General features: G+C 44.0%; 1 protein-coding gene across 17 annotated transcripts in view; it reads right to left on the minus strand.

Annotated features, from left to right (window-relative positions):
- Positions 1-15,819, minus strand: part of EIF4G3 (eukaryotic translation initiation factor 4 gamma 3) — a 441,067-nt gene that overhangs the window by 57,328 nt on the left and 367,920 nt on the right. For all 17 annotated transcript variants that reach the window (XM_073316601.2, XM_073316590.2, XM_073316588.2 and 14 more), the window contains 4 exons: positions 12,674-12,768; positions 10,091-10,184; positions 4,592-4,709; positions 2,439-2,662 (listed from right to left, as the gene is read on the minus strand). In XM_073316601.2, the coding sequence (XP_073172702.1) occupies positions 2,439-2,662; positions 4,592-4,709; positions 10,091-10,184; positions 12,674-12,768 (531 nt within the window). The remainder of the gene's footprint in view (positions 1-2,438; positions 2,663-4,591; positions 4,710-10,090; positions 10,185-12,673; positions 12,769-15,819) is intronic.

The raw sequence follows: 15,819 nt of genomic DNA on the forward strand, positions 1-15,819 counted from the left end.
AGGTCTGACATGGTCTGGAATTGGGTAAATTCCCCAGTAAATTCTGTTCTCTGAACTAGGACAGGAGTTGACTTCTGCTCATTTATCAGCAGGTCCAGCGCTCTGAAGGTGGCTCGGACTATGCTGATGCTGTTCTGTACTGGAGCCTGCAACTGACCTTTGATCAGCCAGTCGTCGAAGTATGTGTAGACTTGTATGCCTCGCTGCCTGAGGAAGGCTGCTACTATCACCATACACTGTGAAAATCCGTGGGGCTGCCGATAGGTCGAAGGGGAGGGCAGTCAATTGGTAGTGGTGTTGACCCACTACAAACCTGAGAAATCTTGTGTGGCCACGGAAGATAGAAATGTGAAAGTATGTGTCCTTTAAGACCTGGGTGGCGTATCAGACTCCTGGACCCAGGAAGGGAATGATGGAGGCCAGGGAGACGATGGGGAACCTTTGTTTACTGAGATATCTGTTGAGGCCATGCAGGTCCGAGCTGGGCGGGGCCCTCTTTGTCCTTTGGGATTAGGAAATACCGGGAATAAAACCCCTTCCCACTCAAGTCTTGAGGAACTCCCTCCATGGCCCACATACGTTGGAGGGACTGCATCTCCTAGATGAGGATTTGCTTGTGAGAAGGGTCCCTGAGGAGTGATGGGGATAGGGGGTGGAAGGGAATTGCTCAGGACTCAGTGGTCTGATGTTATGAATGACCATGCCAGGCTGAAGGGTGACAGATGGTCCAAAAATAAAAGGGGAGGTGAATCTGAAATGGTGACTGATACAGGACCCATTGGGTGCACCTTCAAAAGGCCTGCTGGTGGTGCATATGCTTGGTACCGGTGGTGGGCTTTCGGTGGCACATAAGGGTCCCCTTTGAACCCCAAAGAGGAGTTTTCTCCTGGCGACCACGGTGGAGCAGTACCTGCTTCTACCTCCATATATGGTGCTAGGGTTCCGGGGACCAGTGACGCACAAGAGATCGGGACACTGGGATCAGGGAAGGTTTGCCCAAGAAGGAGCTGAGAGGCTTGGAGCCAGGAAGCCACCTTACGCTCCTTGTTCCCTCCTGCTTACAGATGCTGGAGCTGACAGGCACCCCATTGGGGTTGGCAGGACGGGCAGAGAAAGTAGGTCCGTAGCCAACTGGAAAGCCTCTGGAGTCAATGATACCATCAGACCGCTGGTACCATGGTGGCTTCCTGGTGTCAACTGAGGGTTCTGCACAGGACTCAATGCCCTAGGCAGAGTTGACAGTGCCAGCATGAGCCCAGAAGCAGAAGAGTGGCCCAGCACAGGTCTCACTATGCTTTCCTCCCCCCGCTTATCTCTCTTCTGCACCGGTGAGCACCCTCTGTTGGTGTGCTGCTTCTTGGGCTTCTTTCTTGGCACCAGAGAATTGGTGAACGGTGCTGCAAAGAGCTCAGTGCCAGGGAAGCGCTTCGCACCGACACTCAAGTATGCAGCGCTGAATCAGAGTGGCTTCGTTCTGAGACTGGTCTGAGGACAACTTCCAAGAGGAGAGTCTTCAGCCTGATGTCTCTGTCCTTTTCAGTGCGAGGTCTGAAATCCCAACAGATCTGGCACTAGTTCCTCACATGCGTTTTCCCCAAGCACTTAAAGCAGCTGGAGTAAGACTCACTTAAGGACATAGGTTTACTGCAGGAGGCACAAGGCTTGAAGCATGCCTGGTCCCTGGGGCGAAGATGTCTTTCAACAATAGGAACTATCTATTTACACTAACTATATACACTACCACTACTTGTAAAAACTATATACACAAAACTATATAACTAAGATAACTACGAACCAAGGAGGAGTTCAAAAACCACTGGAAAGAAGCCTTGCTGCAACAAGAAGGGTCGTTCCAAGAAACGTTATGAGCAGTAAGAACGAACTGAAAGAGTGTGGGGACGGCAGTGTCCCTTATAATGGTGCATAAGCATGTGGCTCCAGAGGGCGCCAGAGTCGGCCTAATGGATACCACTATGGGAAAAATCTTTGGCAACGGTGCAGGCACACACTTACATGGAATGGACATGAGCAAGCACTTGAAGAAGAAACTGTATTTTTACTTATGTGAAACCAAAAGGCTGTTGGTGAGCAAAGATGACAATAAGAGGAGAAATGTGTAAATCAGCTGAGTTATAAAACTTTGGAAACACGGTTCAGCTACAAAAGCTCCACTGTGAGTCACTGTGGGGAAAAAATCCACAATGACACACAGAGAACTGGAGTACTTGTGGTACCTTAGAGACTAACAAATTTATCTAAGGTGCCACAAGTACTCCTTTTTGCGTATACAGACTAACACGGCTGCTACTCTGAAACACAGAGAACTGTCACTTATATTGATTAATTCTCCTGTAAACATTTCTGCACATTCAGAAGGATTCCCCTGTATTAATGAGCTCCAGGAGTGCTCACCTAGCACTCATGGAGGAGTCTCTCACCAATTTCCTTGGCTTTGTTCCTGTCTGTCTCTGTGATGTTTCTCTCCATATCCATGCCACCTGTTAGCTGTTTCACTGTCTCTAGCATCTCTCGCCGTTGTTCTTCTTGTGCCTGATTGCCTAGCAGCAGCTCTTTATTGCTGCTACCGCGCAGGAAGGTGTTTGGACGGGTGACCGAAGATGGGAGTGGTTTGTCATTCTTCTCTCTGCCTGTGCTCCCACGACTAGAAAGTGAAAACACATTCATATGGAAGGCTCTTATCCTCTTACTGCTAAAAATTAACACTGGACACATTTCCCATAACATTATAAAAGCAGCTGGGTAGCTGTCTCTTATACAGTCTATTTGTTACAGAAAAAATGAGAAAGTAATTTAATAGTCAATGAAAGTTATTTTTAATACAGTTCAACTGTACAGATTGTGGTCAATATGCAGCCTGTGGATTCCCTCACCTTTAAACCTGTGGTGTGGACCTCAGACGCTTGATCCAAATGACGAATGCATATATACATGCACACAGGGGAGGGGGAGGGAGAGCATATGTGTCATAGTGCACATCTGAAACAAAACACTCTGAGGATATACTACACTTCTGCAGGTTCAAAACACAGTGAATTTTAATGTTAAAGTAATGGCACCATTTCACTGTGAAGTGGCCTAACTGGTATATTCTTTACCTATGCATATATTGAAGTATAATTTCAAAATAGCAAAATGCTAAACACTGGGATTTCTGACAGATAAACCCTAGGAATTATGTTAACATTTTAATTATTTGGAAAAAGGAAGATTATACTGATGTGGAAAAATCCCAGATGAGACAAAATTATTTACAACAGTCAAGATTAGAGAAGACTGTGGGGAACTTCAGAGGGACTTGGTGAATGGACAGCCTGATGGCAGATGAAATTCATTGTTGACAAATGCAAAGTTATGCACATTGGAATGAATAATTGGTCAACTTTACATTAAGGGTACATTAAAGTAAATAGTTTATAATAATTTAGTAAATAATTAATAAATACTATAAGCACGTTACAGATATGAGTAGTATGTTTTATAGCTAGTTATAAACATAATGGTAGAAAGTCTTATACGTAAGCAACTGACAGACGTGTTGGACCCGATAACCTTCTACAAAAATTAATCATTTAATACACCTATCTTAATAATTTATTAACCCTTCATAAACGATAGTAAAAGCTTTGTTATCCGGAATATTGGGGGATGAGGGGTGCCGGTAAGTCAAAAATTCTGGTTAACTAGGAGGGAGGAAGTTTGAGTGCGAGAGGGGGTTCAGGGCTGGGGGTTGGGACGCGGGAGGAGTTTCGGGGTGCCGGATCTGGGCAGCGCTCACCTCGGGCGGCTCCCCACAAGTGGCGACATGTCTGGAGAGGCACGGCCAAGCAGCTCTGTGTGCTGCCTCCACCTGCAGGTGCCACCCCTGCAGCTCCGACTGGCTGAGATCAATGCTCCTAGGTGGAGGTGTGGCCAAGTGGCTCTGCACGCTGCCTCTGCCCACGGGCACCGCCCCTGCAGCTCCCATTGGCTGCGGTCCCCAGCCAATGGGAGCTGTGGAGCCAGTGCTCGGGGCAGGGACAGCACATGGAGCCATTTCTCTGCCTAGGAGCACAGACGGGAGCTGCGGGGAGCTGCCAAGGGGAGCTGTGGGGGCGGTGCCTGTGGGTGGAGGCAGCACACAGAGCCGCCTGGCCGTGCCTCTCTGGACATGTCGCTGCTTGCGAGGAGCCACCCAAGGTGAGCGCCGCACGGATCCAGCAACCCGAAACCCCTCCTGAGCCCCAACCCCAAGCCCTCTCCCATACTCAAACTCCCTCCCAGAGCCCACACCCCGCAACCTCTCCCGAAATGCTGGTTCATAGAGCTTTCTGGTTTGTAAAGTGCTAGAGAACACAGCTTTTCCTGTATTTATAAATACACCCTTAACATAAAGTGTGACCTTTGGAACAAATGATACATATAGATAGGTTCTAAATTAATTTTAACCACTCAGGAAAAAAGACCTGGGCATCACTGAGAGACAGCTCAATGGCCACCTCTTCCCTATGTGCGGTGGCAGTAAAAGTAGCAAATAAATGTTAGGATGCATAAATATTGGAATGGCAAATTCTATTGGCTGACTAAATCTTACCTAGTTAAGGCCCTGCGAGAGTCTAACTCTGAGGATACAGAAGAAGAAGACACAGACGACACTGGGGGCTGCAGTGCAGAAAATCTGTTCAAACTAGTGGCACTTGGTCGTAAGGACTCTGCAAGAGATTGCAAAAGAAGATGTAGGGAACAGTGATAACATTGGATTATCAAGGACACAGTGCCACAAAATAATTTAAACAATCTTCCATTATTCCAGAGTTGATAGCATGGAAAACCTGTGGAAAAGGGCTGGCTTGACTCCATTTTATTCTTGCTTCTCATTATCATCATGGCATGCAGGGCTCATTCATAACTTTTATGATTTTTTCTGATTCCTAACATTGAATGCATGCCTGATTCTCTTTCTTGGCTGGATTATCACAATGCTTTATTTACCCGATAAACTGGGGTACAGAGATCTATTGGGATCCCTAGGGTGTATCTTGCATTCCACTCCACTAGCATTCCTGGATGGAAACTCTGGAAAACCAGGGAACTGCTAAGAGTTTTGGGGGTTAATTCTCAGCCAGGGTTCAGAGGCAGATCAAGGAGGCACTATCAGCTGGGCGCTAATTAAATGCACCTGAGCCTAATTCAGACAGAATATATATATATATATATATATATTCACGCACAGTGAATACCCAAAGGGACTACACAGCTCAAAGAACTCCAGTTACTATAATCAAAAAAAGAAAAGGAGGACTTGTGGCACCTTAGAGACTAACCAATTTATCTGAGCATAAGCTTTCGTGAGCTACAGCTCACTTCATCGGATGCATACCGTGGAAACTGCAGCAGACTTTATATATACAAATATATATATATATATACAAGTATATATAAAGTCTGCTGCAGTTTCCACGGTATGCATCCGATGAAGTGAGCTGTAGCTCACGAAAGCCCATGCTCAAATAAATTGGTTAGTCTCTAAGGTGCCACAAGTACTCCTTTTCTTTTTGCGAATACAGACTAACACGGCTGTTACTCTGAAACCAGTTACTATAATGTAACTAATCTTTCTTGTCCTGCTGCCTTCTGTTCATGTAACTGCAAAGCAGTAAACACAGAAAGAATACTAAGTACAATCTACAAAAGGATACAGGGTAGCACCAAAATTTCTTCCGAATGCCCTGTTCTGGGGCTTCTGGTCAGCATCAAGAAATCTGACGAGGTTCAATAAGGATAAGTGCAGGGTCCTGCACTTAGGACGGAAGAATCCAATGCACCGCTACAGACTAGGGGCCGAATGGCTAGGCAGCAGTTCTGCGGAAAAGGACCTAGGGGTGACAGTGGACGAGAAGCTGGATATGAGTCAGCAGTGTGCCCTTGTTGCCAAGAAGGCCAATGGCATTTTGGGATGTATAAGTAGGGGCATAGCGAGCAGATCGAGGGACGTGATCGTTCCCCTCTATTCGACATTGGTGAGGCCTCATCTGGAGTACTGTGTCCAGTTTTGGGCCCCACACTACAAGAAGGATGTGGATAAATTGGAGACTAAGAAAACATGCCAATTATTGTGTTGCGTACCACAGATTTGAATTACAGCATTTACCTGCATGCACTCCAGCTGTATTCACTGTGTTAGCTGCAGCTGTGCTGAATGGTGGAGGGATTAGTTACAGCAAGTTAGCAGGAGAGGTGCATAGTTACCATGAAGGATCAGCCATGCCTCATTTCAGTGCTGACTTCTGTAGTTTGTCTCAGTAGCACTTCACAGGGGTCTTTTAATGGGGAGTTGGTGGCATACATGACTTTGGCATCAAGGCTTAGTGAGAGGTAAATGAAAGCAATGTCTCAAAGCTCAGTGTTTGAGTATAGACTAGGTGTACGTAGCTCCTATTTGCTATGCCTAACCTAACCCTGAGTTTTACTTCAGCAAAGGAAGGTGTTAAACTTTGTCCTACAGTGCTCACCTGCAGCATTCCCAGAATGTTTTGTAGCATCTGCAAGGGTAAAGTGTTAGTACGTGTGTTATTATGCTAGTATGTGTATTCGGGCATCGATCAAAGAGAGGAGAGTTAAGGCTGTATTGCAGGAATGGCACATACCATAATCCTGTATTTCCTGGTTTTCAGAAGTTTAAGTTCAGCCAATCTCTACATTTTTGAATGGCAAGAGGCATCACTGAGCAACCTTAACTCTGTGTTCACTAAGTTTCTGGGCAATGAATTTTTCTGCATCCCCATTTTCCACAGCCCAGCCCTCCCACTCTACTGCTCAAGGTTACTTGGCAATGATTATCCCAGCCATAGGATGCACTGGCTGTATGTTAGTCCCTTCACTGCCCCTGCATCATCTCATCTCCCATCTCTGCCCCCCAGCATAGCCTAGTTTCCCCACCTCAGCTCACCTCCATATGGAGAGAAGGACATTTGTATGGGACAGACATGAGGGAGCATGGATATGGGGAATTTTTTAGGGGACAGAGCTAAAATGCCCCAATATCTCCCACAGCACAGCTCTGATGCTCTCCTCTCTAGCCCGCTCTTCCCTGCACTGCTCCAAAACCCTACACATTCTCCCTCACTGCTCATACTTCCCCCACCTACTCAGACTCTTACACTCCTGCTCTAACTCTTCTAACATTCCCTCTCTCTCACACACACACTCTCCACCCTCTTTGCCTCTCTACCTGTAAGTTTGGAGGGGTCATGGAGAGGTGATTGGGCTTTGAGGACTACCTGTACCAGTTGGAGGTCAGAAGGTGAAGGAGAGTGTAGATACAAAGTCCTAACCCAAGTATGGGTATATGGGATGGGGTTCTACAGATCCATTTGCAGGAAAGGAGGTTCGGAAAGGTGTGAAGTAGACTGAAGAGATGTTCTCAGCCTGTGGGCCTGTGCCATACTCCAAGGAAGCCCTTTCTCAGTTCCCTACCCCATCTCAGCACTCACAAAAAGAAGTACTTGTGGCACCTTAGAGACTAACAAACTTATTTGAGCATAAGCTTTCGTGAGCTACAGCTCACTTCATCTCAGCACTGTGTACCTGTGCCATGCACTGCACATATTAATTCCTAGCTCCCAATCTGGTCTCAGCACTGAGGGGGCTTTTTTTGAAGGGGGACAGGAATAGGGGGTATGGATGTGGTGAGGTTTGGGGGACAGAGCTGAAGCTCCAACTCTGTATCTCCTACTGCACAGCTCTGATCCTCTTTTTTCCTCCTCACACTCTCCTGCACTGTTCCAAGCTCCCCTATTTTCCTACAAGCATCAGCATCATGGTAAGGGTGAGCCTAGTATTCCCATCCTCACTGCTGCAGGCAGCATGGGGATGGAGTAGAGTTCTACAAAAAGAAAAGGAGTACTTGTGGCACCTTAGAGACTAACAAATGTATTTGAGCATAAGCTTTCGTGAGCTACAGCTCACTTCATTGGATGCATTCAGTGAATGTCTAAGTCCTAGTCATCCAAATGTGTTTTCAAAAACACAGCATTTAAATGATCCCTTACTCTAATAAGTTGCTGTATAGGAGTGTGTTGGCCTCTTGATAGCTGTGCCAGAACACAATCCCAAGGGGAAAAGGTTGGCAAAGGTGCATAGCCTCCTTCCTACATCCTCCCAACCCCTCTCCTTCTGCACTGCTCCAACATCCTGCACATTTCTCCTTACTGCTCTGATCCTTCATATTCCTGAGCTCTGCATTAAAAAAGTTGGAAGAATCTGAAAATACTATGAGCAGCTCATTTTAAGGGAGCTGTGTAATTTGTCCAACAGTACAGCTATACTGCAATGTAAGCTCAGGGTTTGAATTCAGGCTTAAGCCTAACCTCCTTTCCATCAACACATAAATTGCGCTAATCCAGGGCTCACACCCAGGATCCCAGAGGTTGAGGGTCCAAGCCTGAGTCAAGCCAGGACCCAGGGTTCAAGCCCTATTGGTCTGCAGCGTAGACATAGCACCAGTGGACTTATGCTCTGGAAGTCCATCAAAATTATCCCACAATCCCTTAGGCCAACTTTCTTTGACCTCTGGACAGTCAAGTTTGGTGGACACTCAAGTTTTCCCACACTGCACCATGAACAAAACACTAGAGTGGCCACATTTTGGGAAGTTTGAAATATGAGTTGTTGGACTGGGGCCCACACAATACAGTGTAGACACTGGAGTCCCAGGTTGAGACCCAGGGTTCAAAAGTTCCTAATTTGGGTTTACAAAAGAACCTAGGGTTTCAGGGCCTACACTAACAAACCCACAGTCTGCAACTTGAGTTCTACTAGTCCTGGGCTTACACTGCAGTGTAGACATACCACAAATGACTGTGACTGCTTAACTTGCTGTCCTTTGAGCGTACTCAGTCCCTCTGCTCAGGAAATAGTTGAGGAGTATTATCACATTATCCCAACTGCTTATTAGAGTCTTTCATCTTCCCCCTATTTAATTAATGGTAATTACCTTGATAACACCTACAAAGTAAAATCAAAGTCCTCTTGTGTATTTTAAAGAAATTTAAAATATTGGTTTTAAACCAGAAATTTTTATCTCAGAGCAAAACTTCCAAAAGGAGCCCCTGCAGAATGCAAGCAACATACACAATACACTTTCTTTGAAAACTGCCATGGCCAGGATTCAGACTGACAGTATATTGTTATAGCTCAGGTTTAGTGACCACAGCATGTCACTTTGAGCCACCCAGCTTCTGTGACAACAGATTACCTGCAACAGAGTCCTAGTCTTGCTGCACATGTTATAATTTAGTGAAAACTTTTACTCCAGATCACTTGTGCTCCAAACTTTTCAGGAAGTTTTAAAACTCTATTAGAGAGATCTATTTTGGGAATTGAATTTGTTCCTAATTTGTTGTATAATTGTATTTCTTTATTATTTGTTTTATGACTATATAAAACACTTTGGCAGATATGGTCAGTACAGCAGAAAACAATCAATTACTAATAATAAAACAGACTCTTTTCTAATTAGTAACTGGCCTGAAGAATTTGTTCATTTGTTAAGGTTTTTGAACTTGCTGAAGACTTTAATTAGTTCTTAGGCTGCTGGCTCCCACAAAAAGGCAAAGCCACAAGATTTTCTCTTCAAGTCTTGAAAACAATTCAAATGAAAGTCTCCAAACAGAAAAGGAAGAGTCTTAACGAGTCCAGGTATCAGTGCCAGGAACCACATGGCCCATGCTGACATTATATTTTGCTTTACTTATGTATTAAGGGGCTCCTCGCATGAAAAAGAAGTTGGGTGGGAAAACCAGCCTGCAAATAGCTGATGCCCTTACTATGTGTTACTATTACGCTACTGTTATGTCACATTCTGCTGTAAGGGATGTATTCTTGATCATTCATGACACAAACTTTACAGGAATGGACATTATCTAGGCCTGAGCTCTGAATTCATTAATTTTAGATGGTCACAGCATATATACCTCTTACTTCACATTACGTGATTTGTTCAAAATTACCACAGTGATGGATCAACAAGGAGCTAAACTACGATTACAAGGATCAACATCAAGGACAGCATATAAACTGAGGTAAAACTTACCAATCTCACTGGCCTTTGCTCCACCACTGCTGCCCTTCCCCCAGCTGCCCAACTGGGCTTTAGGCACAAGCTGAATCTTCTCATCTATTGTGGACTGCAATACAAATCAACACAGATGATCAAGCACTTACAAATAGGAAAATTTTGCTCCTTACTTGTAAATGGATCTTTTCATATAACTCCACTTACTAATTCTGGTACAGCTTGTAAGACCCTTATTAGCACAGAGATTTCTAGTAGATTCTTGGAGATCATTCCTCAGCCTCTAAAAGGCAGGGAGTGTCTAAGCACACCCCAAATAGATACTTCCAAAGCGTAAATGTAAAACATCTGGGGGAAAGCAACCCTCACAAAGAGTAAGTATAAAGCATCTGTGAACTTTCTATCAATAAGATCAAAAGATCTTAACAGTAGTTTTAAGGAGGGAATACAGGATTGATGCATTGAGTGTGTGAGGGATGACCATTTTGTGTGTAATGAATTAATGATTTCCACTCACTATGAAATCTGCCAATCCTGGCACTGCTGGGAATTTGCAAGCAGCAAGGATTAGAACAGAGAAAGCCATGTAAAGAAAAGGTTTGCAGGATCTGGAGGGGCAAAAGCAGTGTCTTATAAGAACTGGAAATCCGTTTTGTAATGATCAGCAAACAAATTTATTGACTATCAGGTTGCGACACTGCAGATCTCCTTGGAACAGCCTTTGTTTCTTTCTGCCCATGAAGCTGTAATGGAGAGAGTGATATGTACACTAAGCCCAGTAGAAGAGCTTCTCTCATCTGAGTTGAAAGCTTGATTATTAGCAGAATAAATCCACCTCACTAGACAGGGCTTTGGAGGCCTCCTGTATGATCTCCATAAAGAACAAATGGCACTTGATCTGCAGAAAGATTTTATTCTGTCCCGGTCCTACTTTATATGCCTCTTAACATCCAGGCACTGAAGGAAAATTCAATAGGGTGGCACTGATTAGGGCAAAAAGAAATAAAGAAATCATCCTAATAATGTAAAGGACTAAGTTCTCTTTCTTTGGATAGAAATTCCAAAGCTGTTCTCAGGACCATTTTGTCTGGAAAGAACTCTAGCAAAGGACAGGGGTCTAGGGAAGGACAATACACTTAACCTGAGTCTGAGACTACTGTCACAAAAAATCCCACTTTGCTGATAAGAATAACAAAAAGCAGTTCATCAGAGGCTCAGATGATGGTTGCGGCAAGATTTGCAGGATCAGATAAAAATTTATAACAGTTTATAGGAAGGTGAAAGGCCGGTATGAGTCTCCTGATTGCACCCAGAAATCTACAAATACAACGTGAGCGTTCATCGCTCATTTCAAACCACAGATCCTCAAAGCTCTTGGTGCTGCCACCTATGATAGGCAGCAAGTAGAGGGAAAGCAACCCTCCTCTCCACAAAGAGTAGTTCAGCTGAGAAGAGGGGAGGTAGTGGAACACTAGAGAAGAAGTGGCAGTAGGGGGAGATATGGCCAGTTTCCTTGGCTCCGACCGCTCCTACTCTGCCTGCACCAGAACTCGGTGCTTAAATCTTCCCTGCCCAGGCAGCTCTTTAAAGCATTGCCAGCTAAGAGAAGATGACGTGGAAAACCTGCCATCCTCTGAGGAAGAGAGTGCCCCTTCCCTCTGACCTTTTTTCCTGTGTATTTGTGGGAGGGGAGTCCAAAAAACAGAATGAGAATCATGAAACTACAGAAGAATCATCCCAAGGTGAAATCCTGGGCCTCTCTCTGGAAGATCCAGAAGTGGACAGGATGGTGTTCAGAAAAAAACGGTCTGAACAAGAGACAAAAAGATACAAGAGCCAATTCTCAGAAAGTTGTAGTCTAGAAGGAGCCTGCTATGAGGCCCGAGGCAAAACTGAGAGAATACTGTGGACTCTATGTACTCAGAGTATGGTGGGGCACCTCTGCCTACAGAGACTAGAAACTAAACTCCAAGAATCTTCCTGAGTGCTGCCTCCATGATAACTCATAGAATCTCTGGTTTGGAAGGGACCTCAGGAGGTCATCTAGTCCAACCCGCTGCTCAAAGCAGGACCAATCCTCATTTTTTGCCCCAGATCCCTAAAGGGCCGCCTCAAGGATTGAACGCACAATCCTGGCTTTAGCAGGCCAATGCTCAAACCACTGAGCTATCCTTCCCCCCAGTAACCACAGGCAGGCCTTCCAAGGCACTTGAGAGGCCTTGTGGGATAGCTGCTTGATGTATTATTCCTGTCAAAGACAGTACCTGAATTCACATTCTCTTTTCAACTGAAGAAATTTTGGATCAAAAAAGGATAATTATGAATCTTAAAAAATGTGTACATATGTTGTCTTTCCTCAGTTCAAATAATCTTTGGACATTCAGAACCAATAACATTTGCTCAATGTTTTGTTTACATTCAGCTCAGACCTGCCTCCCCAAAGATTTTACGAATTAAAACACCCTAGAAAAAAGAGTAAGGCCTCTTTGTACCCATAAGCACCAAACCATCTCCTCCATAGATCTAAACAAACAAAAATTTCCCAAACTAATATCCAAGTAGCTTTGTCAACATTAAGTGACTCAGTCCATTGATACTTACCTTGGTGATTTTAAGGAATTTGGCAGGGTCAAGCACACGACTATTCTTTGCCCCCTGAACAGTGTTCCATCCACCTTCATCTACCCTCTGGACACCTACAAAAATAACAAAGTCAATCAAAACTTCCTTAAAACTTGCTCATGGTCCAAACGTATCCAAGTGCAATGTGTACAGTCCTTGCCTCAAAAACGTGATCTGAGAAAGTCAAAGAAGGGGCTGCAGCCCTACTGTGAGCCCAACACAACTCTACAGTGCGAATGTTAAGCATGAATTTTAGAGGTTTATTCTAGATTAGATATTATAGAGGCATGGGATATTCAAAGACTATTGTATCAACTTTATAAATGTTATGTATATCTTTCTGAGCTACAGATTATATTCTGGCTCCATGGGGGAGTTACAGGGGTTTACTGCAGGAACTAACATCATTTGGGGGGTAATTAATGAAAATTCCTAGGCAGGTGGCAAGACTAGAGAGGGCTCATCTTTTGGGAGAAATGGCATATGCTAGTTTGATCTGGTTAAAGATGATTACCAAACAAAGAACTGAGAGCTGTATAAAGTGGTCACCCTAACATGGGAGGGAGTCACTCTCACTCAATCCAAGAATTAGCATGACACTGCGACCAAGAGGGGCAGACCTGCAGGAAGGGTCTGAAGTACTTTGTTCCTATCAGGGTTTTCATGTTTAAGATGGATTTGCCTGGTAAACTGAGACCTGCATGTGAGTTGTTTACTGTTTTTAAGATAGGTTTTCTCTGTAATGCTTTTGTTCTGAATAATATTTTCTTTATGAAGGCTGACTGGCCACTGGTTAGTGCCTGTCATTGAACTGAAAGAAAGCAGAGCTGCAGATGCTGAACTAAACTTAGACCAGCTGGGATAACAACAGTGAATTGCATGAGGAATTGCAGCCCAAATTTCTGGTCTAGAGGGGGAATCACAGACCTCCGCCCTGAGCAAGGTGATAGTTAGAAGCATGAGACTTAAGTGGAGTGCTCTTAAGGAGGCCACCTGAATGGGTTAGAGGTGCAGTTACCTCAGGAACTGTGGCATATGTAGATTATTAATTGTTGTATTATAAACAGGCCTGAGAAAGAACCACAATTTTGAAGGGCAAACTTTTGTGATATTTCCCTCTGACTACAGCACTGTTTTCTCAGCCTGTGTTCTTGGTGTTCTGATGTAGTCATTTGCATGTATTGTGCAAAATAAAAAGCTCCAAAAAGAGGCAGAAGAAATGGCTTCCTGCTACCTGAAACAGTGGCACTCACTGCATAGATTCAACACACACACATTTCAGCCTGAATGAGGAATCACTTCAAGAGGTTCAGGTAGAATTTCTTTCCCACCATTATTAGTCTGCAGAAGAGAAGAATGAGGGGGGGATTTGATAGCTGCTTTCAGCTACCTGAAAGGGGGTTCCAAAGAGGATGGATGTAGACTGTTCTCAATGGTAGCAGATGACAGAACAAGGAGTAATGGTCTCAAGTTGCAGTGCGGGAGGTTTAGGTTGGATATTAGGAAAAACTTTTTCACCAGGAGGGTAGTGAAGCACTGGAATGTGTTACCTAGGGAGGTAGTCAAATCTCCTTCCTTTGAGGTTTTTAAGGTCAGGCTTGACAAAGCCCTGGCTGGGATGATTTAGTTGGGGATTGGTCCTGCTGTGAGCAGGGGGTTGAACTAGATGACCTCCTGAGGTCCCTTCCAACCCTGATATTCTATGATTCTATAATTCTATAAATTGTAGCAGCATTAAAAATAGAAGCCAATATGCACTTTGTCTTCTTCCTTTTTTTATTGTACCTCTTGTTTAATATCCCATAGAAGACTATTCTGCATTAGGTCTGCCAAGCATTCTTCCTTCACAATTGATTCGTTGCTTGCCAACTGTTTTATCTTACTTTCTTGTTTTATCACATTTCTTTACCTACTGGTTCTTATATGTAAAACTGCTCTCCATACTTGTATTCTCATAAGCCATTTTATACTGAAAATTTGTTTAAAGTTACTTTTTGTTTTATTTTTTTCTGGATCCAGGCCTTGGACTGAGCTGGTACTTGGTGTAGATTGTATCACATCTCTAGTGGCCCCATCAGTTCAGAATAATTTAGAAAATTACATTTAGAAAAAAAGATTCTAGCCATTATGGTTATGGAGAAAAAATTCTGACCATGGATCAGTGCACTGCTGTCTAACTGAAACTGCTGAGACTGGCCAAAACAATGAGACAACTCAGTGCTAGGATAACCAAGTGTGATGCTACTGAAATCAAAAGGATCCAGACCAGCTTTTAGTACGGCTGATTTTGGTACAACAGCTCAGAAAGGTATGGACAGCCTCTATTCATCTTAATGGGTGTTTAATTTTGATGCCTAACAACAACTGAAGGTCAGGCTACCACACCCTTTCACACACTGAATTGCACCTTACTATGGGAGTACTCCCATTTGTTGAAATCACAGTATTCATGAAGTAAGATGATTTAGTTGGTGTTGGTCCTGCTTTCAGCAGGGGATTGGACTAGATGACCTCCTGAGGTCCCTTCCAACCCTAATATTCTATGATTCTATGATACTCAATGTGAGTAAGACAGGCAGAATATGACTCCTAAATAGTAATTATAATACTCTGAGATCCCTGTGAAGCCCCAGAGAAGTGCAGGGCTTCACATAAATGTAACATTTAAGCAACCACCCATATGGTGTAATTACAATTTTACAAATAAGGAAACTGAGGCATTTGAGAACTTAAGTGATTTTCCCAAAAAGAACACACATAAGAAGTCAATGCAGAGCAGGCAACAGAACCAGATTTCCAGGAGACCCTCTTTGTCAACAATCAGGTTTCAGAGTAGCAGCCGTGTTAGTCTGTATTCACAAAAAGAAAAGGAGTACTTGTGGCACCCTAGAGACTAACCAATTTATTTGAGCATAAGCTTTCGTGAGCTCACTTCAATGGATGCATTCAGTGGAAAATACAGTGAGGAGATTTATATACACACAGAACATGAAAAAATGGGTTTTATCATACACACTGTAAGGAGAGTGATCACTTAAGATGAGCTATTACTAGCAGGAGAGCAGGGGGAGGCGGGGGGAAGAAAACCTTTTGGTCACTGTATTTTCCACTGAATGCATCCAATG

This window comes from Lepidochelys kempii, chromosome 18 (genome assembly GCF_965140285.1).
Source record: "Lepidochelys kempii isolate rLepKem1 chromosome 18, rLepKem1.hap1, whole genome shotgun sequence".
NCBI lineage: Eukaryota > Metazoa > Chordata > Testudines > Cheloniidae > Lepidochelys > Lepidochelys kempii.